The sequence below is a fragment of the Benincasa hispida genome, chromosome 3 (assembly GCF_009727055.1).
Source record: "Benincasa hispida cultivar B227 chromosome 3, ASM972705v1, whole genome shotgun sequence".
NCBI classification, from domain to species: Eukaryota; Viridiplantae; Streptophyta; class Magnoliopsida; order Cucurbitales; family Cucurbitaceae; genus Benincasa; species Benincasa hispida.
The window spans coordinates 514203-537981 of NC_052351.1; the positions used below are offsets into that span (position 1 = coordinate 514203).

Sequence of the window (23779 nt, forward strand, 5' to 3'; positions counted from 1 at the left end):
ACTAAACTTAGAACTTAAAACATGGTGATTAGGCCCCGGTTTACTTTTGTAATCCTAAAACGCAATTTTAGGAGAATTTTAACTACCTAAAACAACTTATTTATTAATCTATCTAGAATCAATTTCAAATTTGATCTAGCAAGTAAAAGTTATAAGATTCAACTTTTAGATCTATCTCAAATTTTCATTCCATTAATTTATTTTCTCACATTTATTCCAAATTTTAATTGCTTCGATTTCTTATAGTAATTATTTTTTTTAAACTTGTTTATAAAAAAAATTAATTAAACAAAATTAGTTGCCAAAATATATATTTTCAAATAATTATTTAGATCTACTTTTGTTCATATCACTAAATTACACAAATTTATTATTAATTTAATAAATAATTTAAAATTAAAATTTACCAACACTATTTTACTTATTTTATATTGATTTTTCTAAAAGTACAACTACGGATGATTATTTTAGAAACTACAACAATTTCAAACTAAGCCCGAAAATGAAACTAATTTTAGAGAGTAGATACTCTTGTTTTAAATTCTAATTTTCAATTAAAAAATTAATCTAAAATAGACCCTATTTACAAAAATACTTTTGTAACAAATGTAAGGTGCTGACATATTTACCCGAAGAAGAAAGGAAAATACCAAGATGGTAAAGAAAAAGGAGTTTCTAAAATTAAAATACACACATATATATATTTCATAATTTAAATAAAATAAAATAGAATATTAATGATGTAAAAAATTAGTAAATATTGCGAGACGATAACAATAAATGGGAGGGGAAAAACCCTACCAGCTGTAAATCACTTGACAGTCAACACCAATAGCAATAGAAGAAGGTAGTCCTCCATAAACCCTAAGGCTTATCGCCTTTTCTTCTCCATCTTCGCGCGGTTGTTTTCTTCGAGGAGGGCTTTTCGCCCTCTCTTCGAATTCTTCTTGCCGCCGCCGCTTCCGTCGTTCATCTATTCAATCTACAAACGTCCAGAGCTCTCAGTCGATCTGGGTAAGTTTCTCTTTCTCTCGAAGTCTTCTCGGCCGCCGCCGTTGTAGGTGAGCTGGGGTTCCTTCAAATTCGTAGCCCCTCTAGAGTCTTATGCTGGTTTCTGGAAATTATTATATATTCATATCTATTTATTCGATTTGACAAAATTTTTAGAGTTCCTCTGTTCTTCGTTTGCTTTTCCCTCCTCTGTTTTATTATTTCTTTTCGTTTCGAGATTTTTGAGATCATGAAACTAGGGTTTGCTTATACCCCAGTATATTTTTCTTGAATTTGTTTAATTCTTCTCGGTTTTTTGATCTCTTGGTATTTTCTATTCTGAGATCTTTCAACTTTCATGTAGAAAGTAGTTCTGAGATACGTACTGTGGATTTTGAGTTTTTTTTTTTTTTTCTTCTTTCCCTTTAAGTTGATAGTTTCACGTTCCGTTCGCAGTAGAAACTCTTCCTTGTGCTCAATACGTAACGTCAAGTGCTTATGTTTCCACCGAAAGTTATAGATTTTCTAGAGCGCGATTTTTTATGAGGACATGATCTGTTATTATTTGTTAATAACACTATTGGTGCCCTATTAGTTTTTGATTGTTCCCACTCCCATGTTGGTGGGATTATGAGATGCTATAATATCACGTTGTTGGTTTTTTGTTAGTCATTTAGTGGGTTACGTGTCTCTTTTATGACTGAATTTTGTTTTCTATTCAGGCTCTCTGCAGGTTTAACTTCGAGATGAGTAGTTCTTACATCATTCCTTATCTGCTTGAGGGATGCCACTTTTCTGATGGTATTGGTCGCTTTTAAAAAATTCATTGTCTAACTCCCTTCGAGTCTTGGATTTTGACATTGCTTTGGGTCAAAATGATTGCCACTGAAACCATTGTACCGAGCAAAAAGCTGAAAATTAAATTTGCTGGTAAACGAGTTGAAGATCATCTGGGTTCACAATCTTGTGAACTTGGGAAGCTTGTAGGCCAAAAATTGTCTTTTATGGGCAGGAATGGGTTGAAGATGGATGGCAGTGGCACATTCAAATATTCATTGAATGCTTTTAGTAATGGTAAGACCGTTGCTGCTGCCTGTTGCAAGTCGAAATCTTCTATCACGATCACTGAAAAGCGCAGAGCAACTGAGGATATAGAATCTCCAAGAGAGAAGAAGCAGAAGTTGGACCGGGGTACTACACAACAATGCTCTTCAATTTTAAGAACACTTATGACCCACCGATTTGGTTGGGTTTTCAACCAGCCTGTGGATCCTGTGGCATTGAAGATTCCTGATTACTTCTCAATCATCACTGATCCTATGGATTTGGGAACTGTTAAATCCAAACTAGAGAGAAATTTGTATCAGGCAAGTGAAGAATTTGCAGCTGATATTAGACTGACATTTTCTAATGCCATGCTTTACAATCCTCCTGGTAACCATGTTCATAAGATAGCAAAGGAGCTGCTCGAAATTTTTGAGAAGAAGTGGAGACTGCCAAAGGAAAAATGGGTTGGTGGAAGATCAAATTTTCAGCGAGAAAAACCTTCAAATGGACCACCAGGAGAAAAGATTTCCCGAACTCCATCATCACATGGTTCTTTATTGAATAAAAAGTCGACAGGACCTGAAGAGAATGTTAGTAAGCCACCTTCAAATGTAAATGGTGCTGAGGCAAGTAATATCCATGCATTTTGTTTAAGGTTCCTTACGTTTATTTCAAGTTGTATTGCTGGTAATACAATAAAATCTGTGTAATGCATTTTGTCTCATTCGGTTGTCTTGGTTATATAGCACCCATGGTGAATTAGACAGCATTTTTATCTTGCATGATGGATTAAATTTGCTAGGTTGATCGTGCTAAAACACTTCCAACTTGTGCACCCAAGCCTCCCAGGAAGAACTTTCATACAGGTATGAAGTGGCAGATTATGGTTCTGCTTTATGGCCCTGTAAAGGAGCTAATTAGCCATGTATCTGATAGGCACAGAAACTGGCAGTAAACATGCTTCTAGCTCCTTTGACAAGCAAACAGCGAGACATAAGTGTATGGGAAGTGGTAGCATGGCATGCCACTGCTGCTCTTCTTCCAATTTAGGCCATGCATCCTCTGGTGGTTAGTTGATTGTTCTATTATTTTCTTGCGTTCATTCTAGTAATTGTCTAAAAAATTAGTTTCTTAATTTAGATCAATCTAACGAGAGATTATTATCAGGAGAAAATCCAGGGGTCAATGATCCTTGCAGACGGGTATTGTACTATTGCAGAGTCGTTATGAAACGTTCACAAATTTTGGTATCACTTATGTAATTAATATTTGTATATTAATATAGGATTCTCAAACAAGTAGCTTGTCAGCTTCCCATACGTCCAAGTCAGATACAGATTCCGATGGTCAGTTCACTTACATATTTCTTATGAAAATTTTATTGTCGTGTTATCCATCTGATCTGAGAATGCTCATATTACTGGGAATGGTGTTAAGGGATTAGAAGTGTTTTGGAGGATGAAGGAAAACCTCCTTGTGATCAGTCTTTGACCTGTGGGGCAAATTTTACTGCAGAATGTAGGTTTTTCTGTTAATTTGATAGATATACCAGTCTTTCTCTTTTTCAGGTGTATCAGACTAACTTCATCACTTTTAACTTTTTGCAGCGTGCTCTACCCCAATTTTTGATGTACAACTTTCACCCAAAAAGGCTCTTCGTGCTGCAATGCTGAAGAGTCGCTTTGCTGAAACTATTTTGAAAGCACAACAGAAGACACTTCTTGATCTTGTAGGGGTTCTTTAATTCACTATAAAGATGTCATAAGCATTTTGCTATTAGTCTATTGTGGGTTTACAGTAATTGTTTCCTCTTCCTTGGTAGGGTGATAAAGTTGATCAACTGAAGATTCAACAAGAGAAGGAGAGATTAGAAAGGAAGCAGCGTGAAGGTAAATAGTAACCTCGTTGCAATATTGCCGTGAATGCTATTTTTGTCGTTTATTTGGCTGCAAAAAAAAAAATCTATTTGATAAGAAAAAACTATCTTGTTGGGTTATAAATGGATTTTAATGCTAGTTAAATATTCTATTATGGGCAGCCTCCCACGTAAATTTCTTTGAAGGGTAAATTGAAGCGAAGCCTTTCCTAATTTCCCCTCCTAATTTTACCTAGCATGTCGCCAGCTGACACACCTCACCTTTTAGTTTGGTCATAAGATTGCACTTGGCTTGAATTATGGTTGCTCTAGTATGCTAATAATATTTTTTATTTTAAAGTAAAATAGATTCACATTCGGTTATATACAAATTTGATTTGTATGATTTGAGCTTTATTTCAATTGTCTGTAATTCTAAAAGTTACAATTTAGTCTTTATGATTTGGTTTCAATCTTAATTTGGTTCTTATGGTTATGTAAGTTTCAATTTGGTTCACATGGGTTACTCATGAATTGGGCCTAAGTCTTTTTTTCCCACTCGAAAGACCATTTTTCCCTGATGTATCTAGTTTGTCAACCGACACATGCCTGAATATGTTTTGATTGAAAATAGCAGTTAATTGTGATGTAAGGAGAATGTCATCTATTTACGTTGGGTATCAATAAGGAGATTTTTGAGGTTTGACTAAGTCATAGGTAGTATTAAGTTCAAGTTTCTTAAGAATTAGAACCATAACCAACTAAGTTAAAACCAAGTCTAAATGATAGGATGGAAGAAAAGCACGCATCCCTAACAAAATGGAGGATGAAGTAATAAGATTATGTCCTGGGGACCAAATTCATAATCCCCCCCCCCCCAAAAAAAAAAAAAAAATCTCATGCATTTTCATGTCATATGTACTAATTGATTATGCATTTCATTTTTTGAATTATACAGAGAGAGAACGTATAGAAGCACAAATAAAGGCTGCTGACACGGCCTTGCGATTAAAAGCAGAGGCCGAGAAGAAACAGCAGCGAGAAAGAGACAGAGAAGCTGCTCGCATTGCTCTTCAGAAGGTTATTCATCGACTATTTAACCACTTTTATTATGTGTATATTCTGTTATCTAGCCATAGCAAATATCCTTTACCAATTCCTTCTGTTTTTTAGATCGAAAGAACTGTTGATCTGGACCAAAATCTTGAGATTCTAAAGGAGCTGGAAGAGCTCTGTGGAGGATTCTTATTCCTCCAATATCATCACCGTGCAATGGTGAGTAGGTCATTAGATGAGGGCCAGTTGGAAAACCCATTAGAACGACTCGGTTTGTTTATCAAGGATGAATTCCTGGACGACGATGATGAAACCATCTACAGTGAAATTTTTTCCAGAAGTTGAGGAGGGGGGTTCCTGATATTTGTTTTGTTTTATCAAGCTAAGTATTTTGACTGCTGCTTGCCCGTCTGGTGCGTGGGAATCAGTATATTTGTAAATGTTATTCATATTTGGTTGGGTTAGAATATAGGACTTTTCGATTACTATAACTTAGTAGAATAGAGGTGATGTATAGCTCCAAGTTCTGTGGATGGGAAACAGAACAAAAGAAACAAGGGCCCCCCCTCTTCCCCCCCCCCCCCCCAAAAAAAAAAATAATAATAAAAAAAGAGAATAAAATGATAGTAGTAGGGTGGAACCGACATTTCATAGAACATTGATTTGGTCTGCTTTTATTGTAAGTTGCAGGTTAAATTACAATTTGTTTATACTTTGTTCATTGTATCGTGCTTAGTCTCTTTTTATCGGATGTGGTGTCATATAATTTACCATTAAGATGGTAAATAGACTAAGACTAAAACACAGACGAACGACAATACAAGAAAAATAGCATTTTAGGTATTAGCTAATAATGCTACATCATGGACGTTAGACAATTGACAGGTCCCATCTATGCAAAGAGCTTGGGGGCTGAAAAAACCTGCAACAGACATCCTTGGTTTCTCCGAGTTCACGCTCTACGCTTTTGTAACTCATTGCTAATAATCTGAAGACAAGAAATTGAGAAATAAGTGTGTTGAATGAGAAATTTCGATGAATCACGGATTGTTACATCATCAATGAAACTTTGAGCATGTTGAAAAAATTATAAGTTGGATTGGGTCGAATATTTAAAGTCCAAATCAAAACCATGGGGAAATTTTAGGTTAAATTAAAGATTAAGTTGAAGTTCAATATTTTGGTCCAATAACAAATGGGTCTAGACCTAATTTTAGTCGAAATCTAATTTGGGCCTAATAAAGTAATTAGGTCCAAACTCATGTAAGACCCATGAGAATTATCTCTTCATTTGGGAGGAGGGAGGGAGGAATGGAAGGCAAAATTTCTTTGAAGAACTGAAGCTCCAAGGATCTGAAGAACATAACTTCTCTAAAGCTTTATATGCTGAAAGCTTCTCCGAATCACTCAACATCAACTTCAACACCAACTCAAGTTCAACTCCACGAAATAAGTTTCTCTGAAGAAGATCAACAAGCTCAAAGGTCGATCATCCAAGAAAATCAAAAAGCCCAAAGGCCGATTGTCCAAGAAGATCAACAAGCCCAAAGGTCGATTATCCAATAAAATCAAAAAGCCCAAAGATCCAAGAAAATCAAAAAGCCCAAAGGCCGATTGTCTAAGAAGATCATCAAGCCCAAAGGTCGATCGTTCAAGAAGATCAACAAGTCCAAATGCCGATTGTTCAAGAATCGATCATCCAAGAAAATCAAAAAGCCCAAAGGCCGATTGTCTAAGAAGATCATCAAGCCCAAAGGTCGATCGTTCAAGAAGATCAATAAGTCCAAATGCCGATTGTTCAAGAAGATCAACAAGCCCAAAGGTCGATCGTTCAAGAAGATCAACAAGCCCAAATGCCGATCATCTAAGAAGATCAATCAGCTTAAAGACTAGTTTATTATGAAAGCATGAAAATATTATGTATTAGAGATTGTACTCACTTTCTACAAAATTAATACAAATACAAAGTTCAACTTTCATGAAATAAATTTCTATTGAAATCTCGTGAAAACAAAGAGCAAAACTTATTTGAAAAAAAAAAAAAAATCAAATAGTTCAAGATTCCAATGAACGGTGTTGCTATAGTTTGAGATCATTCTTCATTTTTTTTTTAAAGATTTTTTTCGTTTTCTTTTATCTTAGTATAGGTATCAGGGCTGTAGGATTTTCTTTTAGCGCTAAAGTTCAAAACGTCAATTCTACCAAACTCTTCTACCATTTTGAGGGGTCGATCTATTAAGGAGCTAGGGGCATGTGTCTCACTCAAATAACTGATTATATATACTCTCTCAAAGTTTTTTTTTTTTTTTTTTCTGACAATTCATACACTTTTCCCACCTCAAACTAGAGAATACATGTGTTAAATTATATGTTTAGCTTGGTTTTGTTGTTTCATTGTTATGGTTGGTTCTTTCTTTGGTTTGTTATTCTGACACTTGGATGCAACTTTTCCTTTATATTCCTATGAATGATGTTATGCTGAGTATCAAATGATAATTCCTCACTTTATGTTGAATTTAACTATGGTTAAATTCAAGGGGTTTTGAATGAAACAATTTGAAACAAAAGTCAATAAGCTTGTATTAGACGATATTCATCCGCTTGTATAACTTAATGAAAAATGTTCTCTTGATTTGTAGGATGACATAAAAGTGTTTACTCATTCGATACGGAGGTGATTGGGATGAGAACCAAATCTTGTATATTGAAGGCGAGCTAATAAGAATTATTGTACCTATTACATTGAAGTATGAAGAACTTAAAGCTCAAATTTACATGGTTACAAATGTAAGTTTTTCAGAGTTTTATGTTATCATGAGAGTTAAATATAAGCTTGACTATGAAGCCCCTCCATAGTACATACGAAACGATGGTGATGTTTGCTTCCTTCTTTTCCGGAAAGATCTTTGTAGAGTTCAACTATTTATAATGCTAAAATCGAACCATGACGAAAATGTGAATATGAGTTATGATGATACGAGGGTAGACAGACAGTACGAGGAATCATATGAGCTTAATCGAGAAGAGGATGATATTCCATTGTCTATGAACACTCAACCATTAACATTATCAATAGGCAGTGATGACACTATCCATGGGACTTGGAAAAAGAAACTCAATGTAACGGACCAGTGCTTGATGACGAAAGATCAACAGGATTGAATTCAATGGATTGTGGTCCTTCAGAAGTTGATCCTTTCGTGGCTGGTAATGAGAGATCAACAGAATTGAATTCTATGGATTGTAGTCCTACAGAGGTGCGTGGACTTGCAGTGAGTGGTAATGAGAGATCACCATGATTGAATTCTATGGATTGTAGTCCTACAAAGGTGCGTGGACCTGCAATCGCTGTTAATGAGAGATTAACATGATTGAATTCCATGTCTTCATGTCGTAGAGAAGAATTGATTATGCCTGGTACCTCTTCATCTGGAACAGATATTGAAGTTGGTCAACTTTTTTTTGAGTAAAAATGTTGAAAATGAGATTATCTACTCTGTCCATAAACAATAATTTTGAATATAAGATAAGGAAGTCAAGTAAGTCTTTGTTCACTGTCAAATTTATTGGGGAAAGTTGTAAGTGGAGCCTTCGTGTAGTGAAAATCTCACGATGTAATTAAGATCACAAAGTATATGCGGTCGCACATATGTTCTATTGGAATTTTGAATCATGACCATAAATAAGCAACGACTGTGATAGTTGGCCAGCTAATGAAAGACAAGTTTACAGGCATAAGACATGTTTATAAACCTTGTCACGTCATTGAGGATATGAGGAAAGAGTACGACGTAAACATAAGTTACGATAAAACATGACGTGCAGAAGAAATCGCCTATGTTCTTGCTAGGGGTACTCTAGAAGAGTCATACACCATTTTACATGCTTACGGTAAAGCGTTAAAAATGGAGAATCTAGGTACAAGATTTGAAATCGAACTTGACAATAATGTGCATTTCAAGTACATGTTATGACATTAGGGTCTAGAGGTTTTGCAAGTTTCCGGCTTGTGATAATTGTTGATGGGTCTCATTTGAAAGGGAAATACAAAAGGACCATGTTGGTCGACGTTTCCATGGATGGTAACAACCAAGTATACTCACTAGCATAAGCCATAGTAGACAATGAAACTAATTGAGCATGAAAATGGCTTATGTCGAATTTGAAGTGTGCCATTGGAGAACCCCCTAATTTAGTGTTCGTGTTCGATTGAGTGGTATCTATTGGCAATGCCATTCGTTCAGTTTTTCCCATGACATTTCATGGATTATGCACGTACCACATAGAAAATAATATTATTTCAAACTTTAAGGACAGTACGATTGTTTGGATGTTCAAGGATGCAACCAGGGCATTCTGCATGTCAGAGTTCTAAGCACAATAAGACCAACTTCGTAGTTTTTGAGATGGTGCTATAACAAAATATTTGGAGGATATCGGTCTTGAAAGGTGGGTACATGTTTACCAAACAGAATGATAACATGACGTCTAATAGTGCAAAGTATTTCAATTCCTTGACTAAAGAATATCGACAGCTGCCCGAATGTGCTTATTGGAACATGTTAGAGGTCTCATCCAGTCGTGGTTTTATGAGCGAAGAAATTATTGGACATCTCAAACGATGTTACCCTCGGATTATTGTGAAAACCGATTAGCAAGTGAGTGTTATAAGAGCAAACAATATCGAGTTGAGCCGATTGGTTATTATAGGGTCCATGTGTGGGACAATAGATTGGATAGTATTGTGAACCTTCATATGAAGAAATGTACGTGTCAGAAATTTGACTCGATTGGTATCCCATGTTCACATGCAATTGTGGTTGCCCGGGAATGAAACATCCTCATCCAAAGTCTTTGCAGTCAATTTTATAGTGTTGATTCCCTCATGGTTGCTTATACAGAGTCTGTAAATCTACTCGATCACATCTGAATGGAAGAAACCTTTGAGATATGTGGAAAAGAATATTCTTCCTCCTAAAACAGTGGCACAAGTCGGGCGACGAAGAGTACCATCTAGAGGAGAATATCGCAGACAAGTAAAATGTGGTAGGTGTGGGAATTATGGGCATAATCGACAAAACTGCAGTGAACTACTTACGTCTGGGCGACATACTAAACATAGTAGAAATGATTCAAATGTTGGTCGAGATTGATTTTCTATGTGCCACTTTTAATCCTCATTATATGCTCTATGTACAAACAAATGTCCATTGTGTAAGGTGTTTAAATTGTATGTGCTACTTTCCAAGAATAATGTATACTCTTAAATTGTGATTGTCTTGCTCTCTCTTAGTGTTGCTCTTGCTAATCTCACTCTCTATAGTAACATTACTTAACATGTTTATATCTCTTTATGACTCGTTTTATAATTGTCTTGATCTCTCTTAGTGTCGCTCTCGCTAATCTCGCTCTCTATAGTAAAGTTACTTAACATGTTTATATCTCTTTATGACTCGTTCTGTATTGTCTCGTTCTTTCTTAGTGTTTCTCTTGCTAATCTCGCTCTCTATATTAATGATACTTAACATGTCTATATCTTTTTATGACTCGTTCTGTAATTGTCTCGCTCTCTTTTAGTGTCGCTCTTGCTAATCTCGCTTTCTCTAGTAATGTTACTTAATATGTTTATATCTATTTATGGCTCGTTCTGTAAATGTCTCGTTGTCTATAAGTCTCGCTCTTTCTAACTCTTGCTATCTGTATACGATATGTTAGTAAAATTACACTGACATTTTATATACATCATATGTAAAAGTACAATGAGGTTTTATATACATCAATAATATGGAGTGTTCGCCTGTAACTGACATGCCAACTGCATCTTATAGTCACTCATCTTCTCCTGAGTGATTACAAAAGGATCACTACCCACCACCAAATGCTCTAAGAATTTGATTGCAAATATTCCATAATCAAGGGACCCGTGTTGTATGTTCGTAGTAGTAGGTCAGGATATTTTCCAACAGGATATTTCTAGATTCGGCTTCCAACGTTTGAAGCCACAATAGTGAAGGAGCGATGGTAGGGTGTAAGTCAAAGGTTCAAGTAAAGACTCTAGCTTCTTCTTTGATGTGATGGATGATAGTGTATCGAACACAAACAACTGTCCTTTATTTAGGTCGATTGCAATTGACATCCAATATTCACTGATTTTTGTTGTCGTATACACAAAATCCACATCTGTTCACTTGACGTCGAATTTACCCATGATGTAATCCTCATACGTTTCTTCTTCCCCCATACTATTGAAATATGCAGTGTCGGCTTATTCTTAATCTGTTTATATACCCCATCTCGAGTATTAAGGTGATTCTATACAGTGAACTCAACATTAAAAACATGCAATAATCAACCAACATAGTCCTATTCACAAGTGCAGTAAATGATTACCATTATTCTAATTAGTAAGATGGTGAACTTGTTCATGCACATATCCGATCGGCTGTAACATTTATCTTTTACGAACAAAAATAAAATATTTAGGGCTTGCATCCAGGTTAAGGTATATGTTAGGAGAAAGAAGTTCATTGTATCTAATTGAAAAAAAAGACAAGGATTGTAAATTTACATTGCAGTTAACCCATGAACTTGGTTCGATTAATTCCTTAAAAAATGACTTGGATAATGGCCAAAATGAATTTTCTCGAACCTCATAGTCTGTATTCTTATCGGTAACCCGATTCATCATTTCTGTAAATACAGCAGGTGGAACCTCATTTGACAAGTTGTATTGGACCGTCACTTTAAACAGTGTCGTAGGTACTACTGAGAGAGGCTACTTAATCGATGGACTGTCCAAAGAAAGTTGTACCTTACTTTCCTTTTGTTCGTTATTTTCTTCTTTGGTTCGGTCGGAGGTGTGTACTTGTCAACAATCATTCTCTTGCAAGTGGTTTTCGACTTTTGACCATAACCTACATAAATATAACAAAATGATGAACATATCGAATAAGAAATATAAAGAAGGATCATACTAGTGGATCGAGATGTGTGGTGTCAAATTGTGTGATAGGTGGTGACTCCAATAGACATTGTTTCTTAGAAATTAGGGGTTTATTGTCCTCTTTACTCATATATGAAGAAGGAATGATAGTGGATAAAATAGTGGTAGAGGTATCAGGGTGAGAAATAGACCAGGATGTGATATCAGACTTTGTGGGTGGAAGAGTGATAAGTGAAGTTGTGGTATTAGGCTCTGAGGGTGGAAGGGGAATGAGTGAGGTGGATGTATGAGACTCTACAAGTGAGGTAGGTGATCAAGGTAGAGCTGGGTGGGTGACCTAGGTAAATGATGGATGGGTGACCGAGGTAAGGGTGAGATAGGTGATCTAGGTAGAGGTTGGGTGGGTGACCTAGGTAGAGGTGAGAGGAGGACCGAGATAGAGGAGGGATGGGTGACTTAGTGGGATTGTGGACTGTCTGTGGAGTGGGTGACCTTGTTGCCTCACACCGTGGAACCCTTTATAGATTGTAATAGACATAATAGCTGACCATTGTGCTTTGATATCCCTTGTGTCTCCTTCAAGGTTCGATACATGGCCATTTAATCTCGATATTGAGCTGTCAATACTCCGCAGGTACTAATATACAGAAGGATCAATATTGGCTCCCTCCCTATGGCCTGAAACCTCAGGCTCACGACTCTCCTCATTAGGCTCAGGATGCTCCTAAAGGAACTCTACTTATAGAAGACCTTTGAGTGGAAGCGAATCGTTCCAAACTCCATTGTGAAAGAACTTAAACATTTACAATCATACTAAACAGTTTATGCATTAAAGATAAACTACAACATGCTTTGAATCAAATACAAAGGATAAGAGAGACAATACCTTTGAAGAACTCTTTCTTCATGTATATCCCTCGAACAAAATCGAACGCAACGATCAAGTACTGAATCCTCGAACAGAACCGGACACCAACATAAGATTACCTTGGTATTCTCGATGTGAGAATCCAAGAGTTGTGAGCTCTGGTTGATTTTGGTTTGAGGGAAGGATTGGAGAGGAGGAGGAGAATGATCGAGTATGAGATCACACAATCGTGTAGTAGATGAAGCTATCATATGGACTCAACGCTTGATCGTTTTGACTCTCTAAATCTATCGTGTAGTAAAACTCCTTTTACTCGATAGTGTATTTGATCAGTCGTGTTGTTGTAGTATGATGAGAAAAACTATTTTTCTTCTTTATCCCACAAAGCCACAAAACCATATAACCACCCACTAAGGGTAGTTATTGGAGAAAAAGAAATATCAATTATCATATAATTAATAAATTATAAATAAATACAATAACTAACTTATCATATTATATTTATAACCTATAGTTTTAATATTGCATCATATGTAACATATAAACCATAGTTCTTTTTCTCTTTTTATGGCATTTAATATAAATAATATTTATATTAATTTCTCCAATCAAATAATAATGTATCAAATACATCATATCAATTATATCAAATATAATTGAATTAATTTAATTATATCATATATAATCAAATTTTCTCTTGTTAATTTGAACATTTCAAACTAACCCAAAAACAAATTCTCAATTTGAATCTAGTGAGCTACCAAGGGGATCTTATGGACTTGTAGCTTGAAGCTCCAACAATACGTGAATAACTGACTGAACTCTTTAATCACGATTCTGTTAACTGTCAGACACTCCACTAAAGACCGACAGCTGCACACTTCGCACTATAGATATATTTCCGTATCCATCGGATATAACCAATCAACAGTACGATGACCCTTCACAAATCGCTCATAAGTACAACTGGGCCAAATTACCATTTTTCCCCTATAGTTACATTTAACTCCTTAAGTACTACTGATTCCTCTAGTGAACAATAGATCATAGTCTCACTATGACTAAACCCTTCTCAGACCAAGAGAAGGTGTGACGCCATATTGTTCAAGCCCCAGAATTAGCCCTTAAGTGAGCAATTTATTTACTTACCTCTGCTTCGGGGAAGGAGTGAATTTCATCTTGTGTAGCTGAGTTCCCAGCTCCCCAATCAGACGAATCCCCAAAATGGTAGGCTTGTTGAGTCGGCGATCTGGCCACTCTCTCCCATACAAACCAAAAGACCGCTCTCATAGGCTGGAGTTCACAACTCATTTAGGATTAAGGTCATGTTACCTATGGTCATCCTAGTGAAATGAAAGTCTCAATTATGAATGGCGTTATATAACGAGACTAAACATTTCGTGGTCCGGTCTTATACAAACTCCTTTGTATAGGAAACCTCCATTTGCATGTCTCTACATAAATGATCAGGATCAGACCATCTGTAGCACTTTACAACACTTGTAACATCTACAAAGCGGGCCATATCCTTAGTGTCACCAAGATAAGGTATCCCTCCTTATCCATATATTACAGACCATTAGGTTATCACTTAAAACACAATCCACTTGTATGTCTCCACATACATGTTTAAGTTACAACGATAACCATGGATCTTAGTTTATTGATTTTTGGTTAATGCAACTAAAATATCATATATTATAAATCACAAAGTGTTTGTTCATACAAGTGTTTACAAACTACAGAACCCTATGAGATTTAGGGCATTAACCCCAACAACTCCTTCTCAGGCTTAGGACATACGTGGCCCACCAGTAAATCATGAAATATATCTTCACTACAGGTGTAAGTGGACTAGTGGATGTTTATGTCATCCTCAATTTTTCCGTCCCCCCACTCCACCTTCGGCATCTTCTAGCTCATCACCATCCCCACCTTCTAAACTATCCTCCCCATTCAAACTACTGCCACATTCTGAACTACTAGAGCTTTTCAAACTCTCGACGTCGAAATGTACTTATCTTACGACTTGTCTATTAACTGGGTGTCCCAAAACTCCTTCTCAGCATCGGATATGACAAGACCCTCTTGACTTTTTTCTGCATTAATAGCCCAACCTAGTAAGATGGTTAGTGTCAGTTTAGCAACCAAATAAACATATTATGGTTAGATTGCAGTTACATTTTGAGGCTAAAAAATGTCTTTCTCGTGTAATTTGAATGACACTGAGTAAGAGCATGATCAACGTAATATACGAGGCATAGCTACCTTGCTCTTTCGGATGGCAACGTTCCCTTCTACCGATGATAGGATCTCGTACGTCCATATCTAAATATGAAACAACACTTGTTTATAACTATGTTAATGTTAAACCAAAGATAAACTTATGTTAAGGAACATCTACCTGGAATGCTTAGGAAAATCCAAGCAGATAGTACTTCACGACATAATTTTTATTTCCTCTCACCTTTTCCTTGTATAGATTAACCTTATCATTCAATACAGTCTTGAGGACGTCGAGTGTCCTCTCCCAAATAATTGTACCCCACTCTAGACTATTGTAATAATTTATATCCTCAACATCTTCAAATAGTGTACGATTGACTGCACTCTTCTGCTTGTTCTTTCCCATCATTGCAACATCTATGTAATTCACTAAGGTGATCTTAATAGCATCATCATCGTTTTTGAACTCCAACTTCTTGTATTCTTTTTCTAGTAAATTCAGGTGGAATGCGTTCGAAATCGACCGATTACCAAAATACTTCGTTACAAGTTCTTGTGAGGACTCCTTACTTCGAACAACTTGCGTAGGGGACCGTCATAAACTAGTAATCAACAAAAAATCGTCTTTCGAAAATGTGACGACCTTTCCTCTAACAAGGAAGCTGATCAAGTCCACTCTCTGCTTGTCCACTTCCCTCAACAATATATGGTGGATAAGTGGGCTGTTGAATATAAGGTCAATGTTTAGAAATCGCCCAAAAATTGTTCTTTTGAACATCTCTAACTTCCCACAGATAAGCTTCTCCTTCACAATCTTGTTGGTATTCATAATGTGGGCCAGACTCGTTACTTTCCTAGAAAACCAATCAACTTCATGTATTTTCAAAGCTTTTGACATCTTAAATTACTCCTGCATGAAATGAATATTCAATCTATCAGTTAACAAGTTTTTTTTTAAAAAATCAGTAACAATACATACTGTTAAAGTCTCGCTATACTCGCTCTCTCTTGTCTCGCTCTCGCCTATTATTCTCTCGTCGATCTCACTCTAGCTTGTCTTGCTCTCGCATATATCTCACTCGCTCATCTCGCTCTCACATATATCTCTCTCGCTGATCTAGCTCTCGCCAGTCTCAATCTCGCTGATCTCGCTCTCGCCTATATCGCCGTCGAAAATCTCGCTCTCACCTTATCTGGCTCTAATTATATCATCTCCATCCTTAACCCACGCAGAACACATCGAAACCCAAAATAAAAACAGACGTGATCGATTACTAAATCCTGAAACCCATAGAACGTGTCAACTGATTCTAACCCAAAGAAACTTAAACAGACACAACATGCACGACAAAGATTAAATTCATTTACCAAAGAGCTTCGAATGCAACAGTAGATGGACGATGATTTTGCAAAGCGATATTGAGCGATACTTCCACACAAGAATATCGAGCGACACCTTCTGGGAAGACCGTTACGTTTGAAGAGAGTGATATTTCGTATGTGAGGCAAAAGGGAGGAAACTTTTGTAATTTATATGGTGATGACGTTAGAGGAGGGTCATTTGGCTTTTTTTGTTTTTTTAAAAGGGGATCATTTGGCATTGTGGGCCCAAATTTTTCGTTTCACGAAGGGAGCCCTACTAGAATTAAGAAGATCAACTTAATTGCAAAATTGCCATTCTCATTTATTTATTTAAATGCCATCATATATATTTATTTAATTGCCCTCTTATTAAAAACAGATATCTTGACATTTTTAACATTATATAAGTAGTGTATCAAGGGTATCAAATATAAATAGTGTATATCAGTAGTATCAAGTGTATCAAGTGTCTATTAGGAGTGTATCAAGTATATCAAGTGTATATCACTAGTGCATCAAGTATATTAAAGTGGATATAAGTAGTGTATAAGTGTATATTAGTAATGTATCAAGTGTATCAAGTATGTATCAGTAGTGTATCAAGTGTCTCACATAGGTTAGGCTTGTTTTTACAATTTTTGCAAAAAAAAAAAAAAAAAAAAAAAAAAAAGGGATATGAGCATAATTTTTTTAATTTTTTTTGTCAAATCTGCAAGAAACCCTAATTAAAATTATTTATTGTACAAGTAAGAGATCAAATACAATAATAAGTGAAATGTACCTTTTTTTTTTGGTTTTATTTAAGCTAAAGTTATACTAATTATTGTTAGTCAAATAAAAGAATGATTAAATAATTAGAAATGATTTAAAAGATAAAAGGATGAGGCAAACTCCAATCTAGACTTTTTGGTACCTTAAAAAGTAGCTTAGCAGTTGGAGTTGCGTAATGAATGAAAATTTTGCCTTTTCTAATTTAATCACACCAAAGAAACGTGCTAAATTACTCTAATTATTTTATTATTATTAACTTTTAATATTTGTATAATTTAACTATATATGAATACACCTGTTATATTATAATTAAGTCAAGTCAAGTTTTATAATGCCCAAATTGCAAGTATGGACAACAATTTCTGCTAAAGATTAGAGGAAATTGAATTTTAGTTTATGTGATTTTACAAGTTAGAATTTCATCATAAATAAATTTTATGAATCGATAAAATCCTCAAAAGTATTAGTCCAAAATAACCATGAACAGAATTCTAATTTTTAAAATAATATAATTAAAGTTTAATTATAATATAATTAAATTGCATGTTTGTTCTCTATAATTTGTAGAAAATTAGAATTTATTTTTTATTAATTCATATGATAGAGTCTAAGTAGGAAGATTTTATTAAATCGTAGAGATTATTTATGAGATTTTATAAAATCATAACAATTAAAATTTAATTTTTAAAATTATAAAAACTAAAATTTATTTTTCTTCCAAACCACAAAAATCAAATTTGTAATTAAACATTATAATATATATAAAAAGTTGAACAAATGGTTACTCTCTCTCTCTCTGTATTTATTTAATTATCTCAGGTTTGAGAGTGATTTCTTAAATGATTAAAATTACTAAAAAAAATGACAATAACTAAAAATAAATTTAAAAATATGAAATTATATTTAAAAGTGTACAATTTTTTAACATTAAATTAATTTTTGGCGATTAAAGATGTATCTTATAGTGCTTTTAAACCTAAAAAAAACATTTCAAAATCACTCCTAAATATATATTTAATAATTTAAAAAATTATTCGATTTGATCTCTTTTGTGTGATTTAAAATGTAATAGTTTTAGTTATCCTTTTAAAATTTTGAAAATGGTTATAAAGAGGTAATCCATAATAAATTGTTGTTATAATTTGCCTCAAAAAACTACACCTAATCTAATGTTCTCATTTTTATTTACTCAAAAGAAAAAAAATTACTTTTTGAAATTTTTTTACCACACGATAAAATTTTATTGGAAAACAATCTAAACCACATCTAAGTAATTTTCCTTAATTTAATCACTTACAATAATCAATCTATTGTTAATTATTTTGAAAATAATATAATGGCCAAATAGAAAGTTGATGTGACAATTCATACACATCTACCAATTTTATTAACATGTGGTGGATATAATTACTTTTATTTATTTATTTGTTTAAATTTTATGTTGCATAAAAGTTGAATGTACTCATTCAAAGAATTCGAGAAAGAGAAATTTAGTCCACTTATGGCTAATACATCATCTTCTCACTATCGTTACTGTATTTTATTGATTAGATAAACATGAATTCCATCCACTTCAATGTATCTCTCAAGTATTTTTTTTTTATTAGATAGATATGTGATTCTGTCTCAAAATATTAATACGAACAACAAACGGTCAAGTTACGACGATCGAGCAAAAAATAAAACTTATAAAACAGAAGCTCGTTATCCACCGAACCCACATTGGTTTATTTCCTTACTCCCTCCCAAGTACAAAAGGAGGTTTTCAAATCAAAATTTTTCAATGTGTGATTCTCCAACTAAAAGTTGGTTCTCTATTTATTTTGAAAATTAAAATTTTCACCCAACAATCTATCTTATAAAGATTATGAATTTTTTCAATCTTTTCAACGTGAGATCTTCAACCTCTTTCCATTCGTTACTCTAAAATGTTGACATGAAATATCATTTACAATTACACTTAAAATCGAAAGTTCAAATCTATGGGTATTCCGTCATATAACCCAGATTGTAAAACATTAGTTTAAAGCTCCAACCAATCAGAGGTGATAGACTTTTTATCCAAACTAGTCACTCGATCAAATCTTTAAACAAAAGGGAAGTTGAAAATAAAACATGCAATGATTAATTTCACAAGATCCTGTCGTTCAAAATTACTTTCTTAAACTTAATATATTTGTATTATTTCTATATTTAAAAATATTTTGAAATAAAATGATCAAAGTAATATATAATTTTGTTTTTTTATTTTTTTTTTAAATTAAGTCTATGAATACTATTTTCACCTCCAAAATTCTTTTTTTATTATCTATTTTTCACCCATGGTTTAAGAAACCAAGCCAAATTTTGAGAATTACAAAAAAGTAGTTTTCAAAAAGTTATTTTTTATTTGTGAAATTTGTTTAAGAATTTAATGATTACACTTAAGAAAGATGCAAATCATTGTAATAAATGTTGATGAAATATATTTAATTTTTAAAAACAAAAACAAAAAATCAAATAATTATTGGATGAGACCTTAACTATTCATCTCAAAATGAGCCAAATACTAATAACAAGATTTAATGGATTAAAATAATGGCTAAAAATAATATTGTTTCTAAAGAAAACTTAGTTCTTTTAATTGATGTTCAATCAAATTCAATAAATTATTGTGAATGCAAGAGGATTAAGATTATTCAAAAGTATAAATATTAAAATTGAACAAATTCAAAGCCACAAAATAGAATTTCAAACTTAAAATGTCAAGGTTGTTATTTCAAAATTTAAATTTTATTGATACATCAATAAAATATTGATAATACAATTATTTCTATAGATAAAAGATATTTATAAAAATAATTTAAATTAATAAATAATTTCTACTTTCATACTAAGTTATATATGAGACGTTATATCTTTGTTTTTAGTATTTATATCCACATCAAACCTTCTAATTTGTTTCATTTTTTAGAGGACTTGTATTACTTTATTATATTAATGAAAAACAATGATATTTTAAGACACGTCTTCTTACATAAAGTTATTATGAAGTTGCATTTTGGTCATCAATGAGAATTATTACTAACTTGAAAACTAGCCTTACGCACATAAACTTAAATAAATTAACATTTTCAGGAGCTTCGGGAAGTGCTTTTAAAATTATTTTAAAAACAATGTTATTTATCTGAAATATTTTTAAATATAACAACATGAATGAAAATATTTATAACTATAACAAAGTTTTAGTGATAAGATACGTAGTTTATCACAATCTATTTAGACCGTTACATTTTATTATATTAAATATTATCAATAATTTTATCATTTAAAATAATTTTCTAAATAATAATTTCTAATTTTGCGTCCCATTTGCAAAAGTTTTCCGACATACTTTTGGGAAAGGTCACAAACTCTCAATTTCTCTATTTATTTAAAAAAAAGTAGCTTGTTCAATCCTTATCTCATTGCTAGGTCTTTGGTAGATATATAGTTTTTAAAAAGAACTTTTAATATCAAGCCATTTATATATATATATATATATATATATAAACATCTTGAAACTTTTTTTTTTTTAGAAAAACAGATATGATGTTTTTTAATAAAAACATAAGGGAAAGGTTTCATTACACTGAATAAAAATATATGATGGGGAGTGGGAAGTTCTAATTAAAAAATATGATTTGTTTCCTGCTATTAGTTTGGTTTATAACTAATATTATTTTCTTTTTTTTTTTTTCACCTTAAAACGTTTGCTATAAGTTAATTGACTTGAAGCCGGTTTGTATTGACTTAAATAATTTGTTTCGTGCTATTATTTGGGTTTACAACTAATATTATTTTCTTTTTTTCGGTCTAAAACATTTGCTATTAGTCAATTGACTTATGATCCATTTGGTTTGACTTAAGAAAAAAATATTTTTTAAAAAAATTCATTTTTATATAAATATTTTTGATAAAAACTGATTAAAATATACTTGAAAAACTATTTTGAGTGGTTATCAAACAATTCAATTTCTTTTAAAATGATCTATTTTTTAAATTAAATAATTAAAAATGCATTTCAAATACATCAATCTCTCAAACTGACCCATTAGACTCTGCCAAACGCTCAAAAGTCTATAATCAGATAACAAACCACAAAAAATTTAACCAATATCTCTATAAGAATATAATACTGAATTCGGACTTAAAAAATTAAGTAGTCATAAAAAAGGTAAATTCTTGACATCTTCACAGTTTTAAAATTTACGTAAACTTACTAGTTTTAGTAAGATTTTGACCAGAAATGCACACATTAATAATGAAACAATTCTGCCAAAATTCATAATTTTTTTTTTATAAAAATAATAATACTATTTTTCTAAAACTTTATCAATACTATCATATTGTACATATGTTTTTATCAATTTCATCAAATGTGTTACAAAAAGAACCGAGACAAAAAGAAACGAAGTTGCAGGCAGCTGATCGTTGTCGTTTCTTTTTGTTTTGTTTGTTGTAACCACCAGAGCTTCTTCGTTGAAAATGAACGCCTGTATAAAAAGAAAACGAATGAGAGAATAAAGAGAACGAGAGAGAGCAAGACATTCATTATGTAAAGAAGTTTAATGAAGTAATAAAAAGAGACCATCCCGATTTGTACAGTGGACGTAGACCTTTGGTTGAAGCACTTAAATACTTGTGTTCTTTCTTTATTTCTCTACGATCGTCTAGCTTTTACTTAAGTATCGTGCACACAATTGTTTAGTTTCTCTTGCATCATTTACACGGTCGTCTAGCTCCGCATTGCATCGTCTATACGATCGTCTAATTCCTCAGCTGTCGTCTATACGATGTTTAGTTCCATTCAACTATCGCTTACACGGTCGTCTAGTGCTTCGTAATATTATTTACATAATTGAACTAATGTCTAGTTCCTTAGAGCTTCGTCTACAAGATTGAGCTGCATTCAGGTAAAAGATTGAAGAGTTTTGAAGCTTGAAAGATACAGTCTTCCTTAAGTCTTGAAGTTGACCGTTAATGCTGAGTAGTTTGGACCTGCAAACAAGAGAAATATAGTTATCTGGGACAACAAGTGGTATCAGAGCTCAGAGACAACTCAAGACATATCCAAGATTTGAATTCTTGCATACAAAGATTTAGACAAGAAAATCTTGAAGTTCAAGAATGGCTACAACCAGGTATGAAATCGAGAAGTTTGATGGAAAGATAGATTTTGAATTATGGAAAGCAAAGATCAAGGTAGTTTTGGGATAGTAGAAGGCACTTCTGACCATCACAAACCCAACAAAATACCCTGAAACACTTACAGATGTAGAGAAAGAGACAATAGAGGTAAATGCTTATGGAACTATTGTCTTAAATGTTACAGATAATGTTTTAAGGCAGATAGTTGACCAGCCTATTGCTTATGATCTTTGGAACAAATTAAACGAAATTTATCTCAACAAAGATTTGCCTAATAAAGCTTTCTTAAGGGAAATATTTTTCACATACAAGATGGATGTTGAAAAGTCCCCCACAAATAACTTAAACGAATTGAGACTGTCATCAGAATTCAGATCAATAGAAGACAAAAATGGGGAAGAAAATGAGGCTTTTATCTTACTTAATTCACTACCAGAATCGTTTAAAGATGTCAAAACAGCCATGAAGTATGGTAGAGAACGAATCACTACAGAACCAATCATTTCAACAATAAGAGTTAGAGAACTAGAGTTACAAATAAGTAAGAAAGATCAACAAGGAGGAGAAGGTTTGTTTTCAAAAAGGAAAACAAAGAACAATGGGAAGGGCAAGCAGAATGGTGGTGACAAGTCTAAATTAAGTGTCATTTTTGCCACAAACTTGGATACATGAAGAAAGATTGTTATGCCTTGAAGAAGAAGCTGAACCAATGGAACAAAAGAGGAAAATAGATAGAAGCAGCTGTGGGAGAAAATTTCCTTGTGTATTTAGATGCCTTGGCAGCAATTGAAGAGTGTGGTGAGCAGAATTCTATGGAGATTCAAGATTGGATGATAGATTCTGGTTGTTTAGTCCATATGACACCATCTAAAGGGCGGTTTTGTACCTACAAGAAGTGGGATGGAGGATTGATCTACATGGGAAATAACAATACCTACAGGGATGTTGGAATTGGGTCTGTTTCGTTGAAGCTGCAAGATGGTTTAGTGAAGTTGATCAGGAATGTGAGACATGTTCCTACATTGAAGAGAAATCTCCTATCATTGGGGATATTTAACTCCATTGGTTGTGAATAAAGAGGAGTTGGAGGCACCAGATTATTAAAAACTGAAATGTAGTGTTGGTGGCAACCAAAGTTAATGGCATGTATGTCAATAAAGATTTGCAAATGGCACACTCAGCCTTGATGGCTACAAATGAAGAACCTACAGAAGATGAGCTATGGCACAAGAGGCTATCTCATATTAGTGTGAAAGGGCTGGAAGTTCTCTTAAAACAGGGGATTCTTCCTAAAGGTGTTGGAGTCAGCTTGAAGTTTTGTGAACATTGCATCCTTGGCAAGGCTTCCGTAAAGGACAACATACTTCCAAAGAGATACTTGAATATGTACATTCTAACCTATGGGGTCCAACACACTCTTCTTCACTAAGTGGAGGAAGGTACTTCCTTTCCTTTGTTGATGATTATTCAAGAAAGAGTTGGGTTTATTTTC

General features: G+C 33.6%; 1 protein-coding gene across 3 annotated transcripts; it reads left to right on the forward strand.

The window, feature by feature from the left end:
- The first annotated feature begins 803 nt into the window (after positions 1-803).
- On the forward strand, positions 804-5669 carry LOC120073737 (transcription factor GTE12). Of its 3 annotated transcripts, none has more exons than XM_039026554.1 (11): positions 804-1014; positions 1713-2663; positions 2840-2903; positions 2980-3105; positions 3205-3239; positions 3323-3383; positions 3475-3555; positions 3645-3766; positions 3860-3926; positions 4851-4972; positions 5066-5669. In XM_039026554.1, the coding sequence occupies exons 2-11, from the start codon at positions 1866-1868 to the stop codon at positions 5291-5293; spliced, it is 1704 nt and encodes a 567-aa protein (XP_038882482.1). In that variant the 5' UTR covers positions 804-1014; positions 1713-1865; the 3' UTR covers positions 5294-5669. The 3 variants fall into 3 exon arrangements, with proteins under 3 accessions (XP_038882482.1, XP_038882483.1, XP_038882481.1); XM_039026553.1 differs by having other exon boundaries at positions 805-1014; positions 2974-3105; positions 5066-5660; XM_039026555.1 differs by lacking the exon at positions 3475-3555 and having other exon boundaries at positions 2974-3105.
- Positions 5670-23779: the final 18110 nt, after the last annotated feature.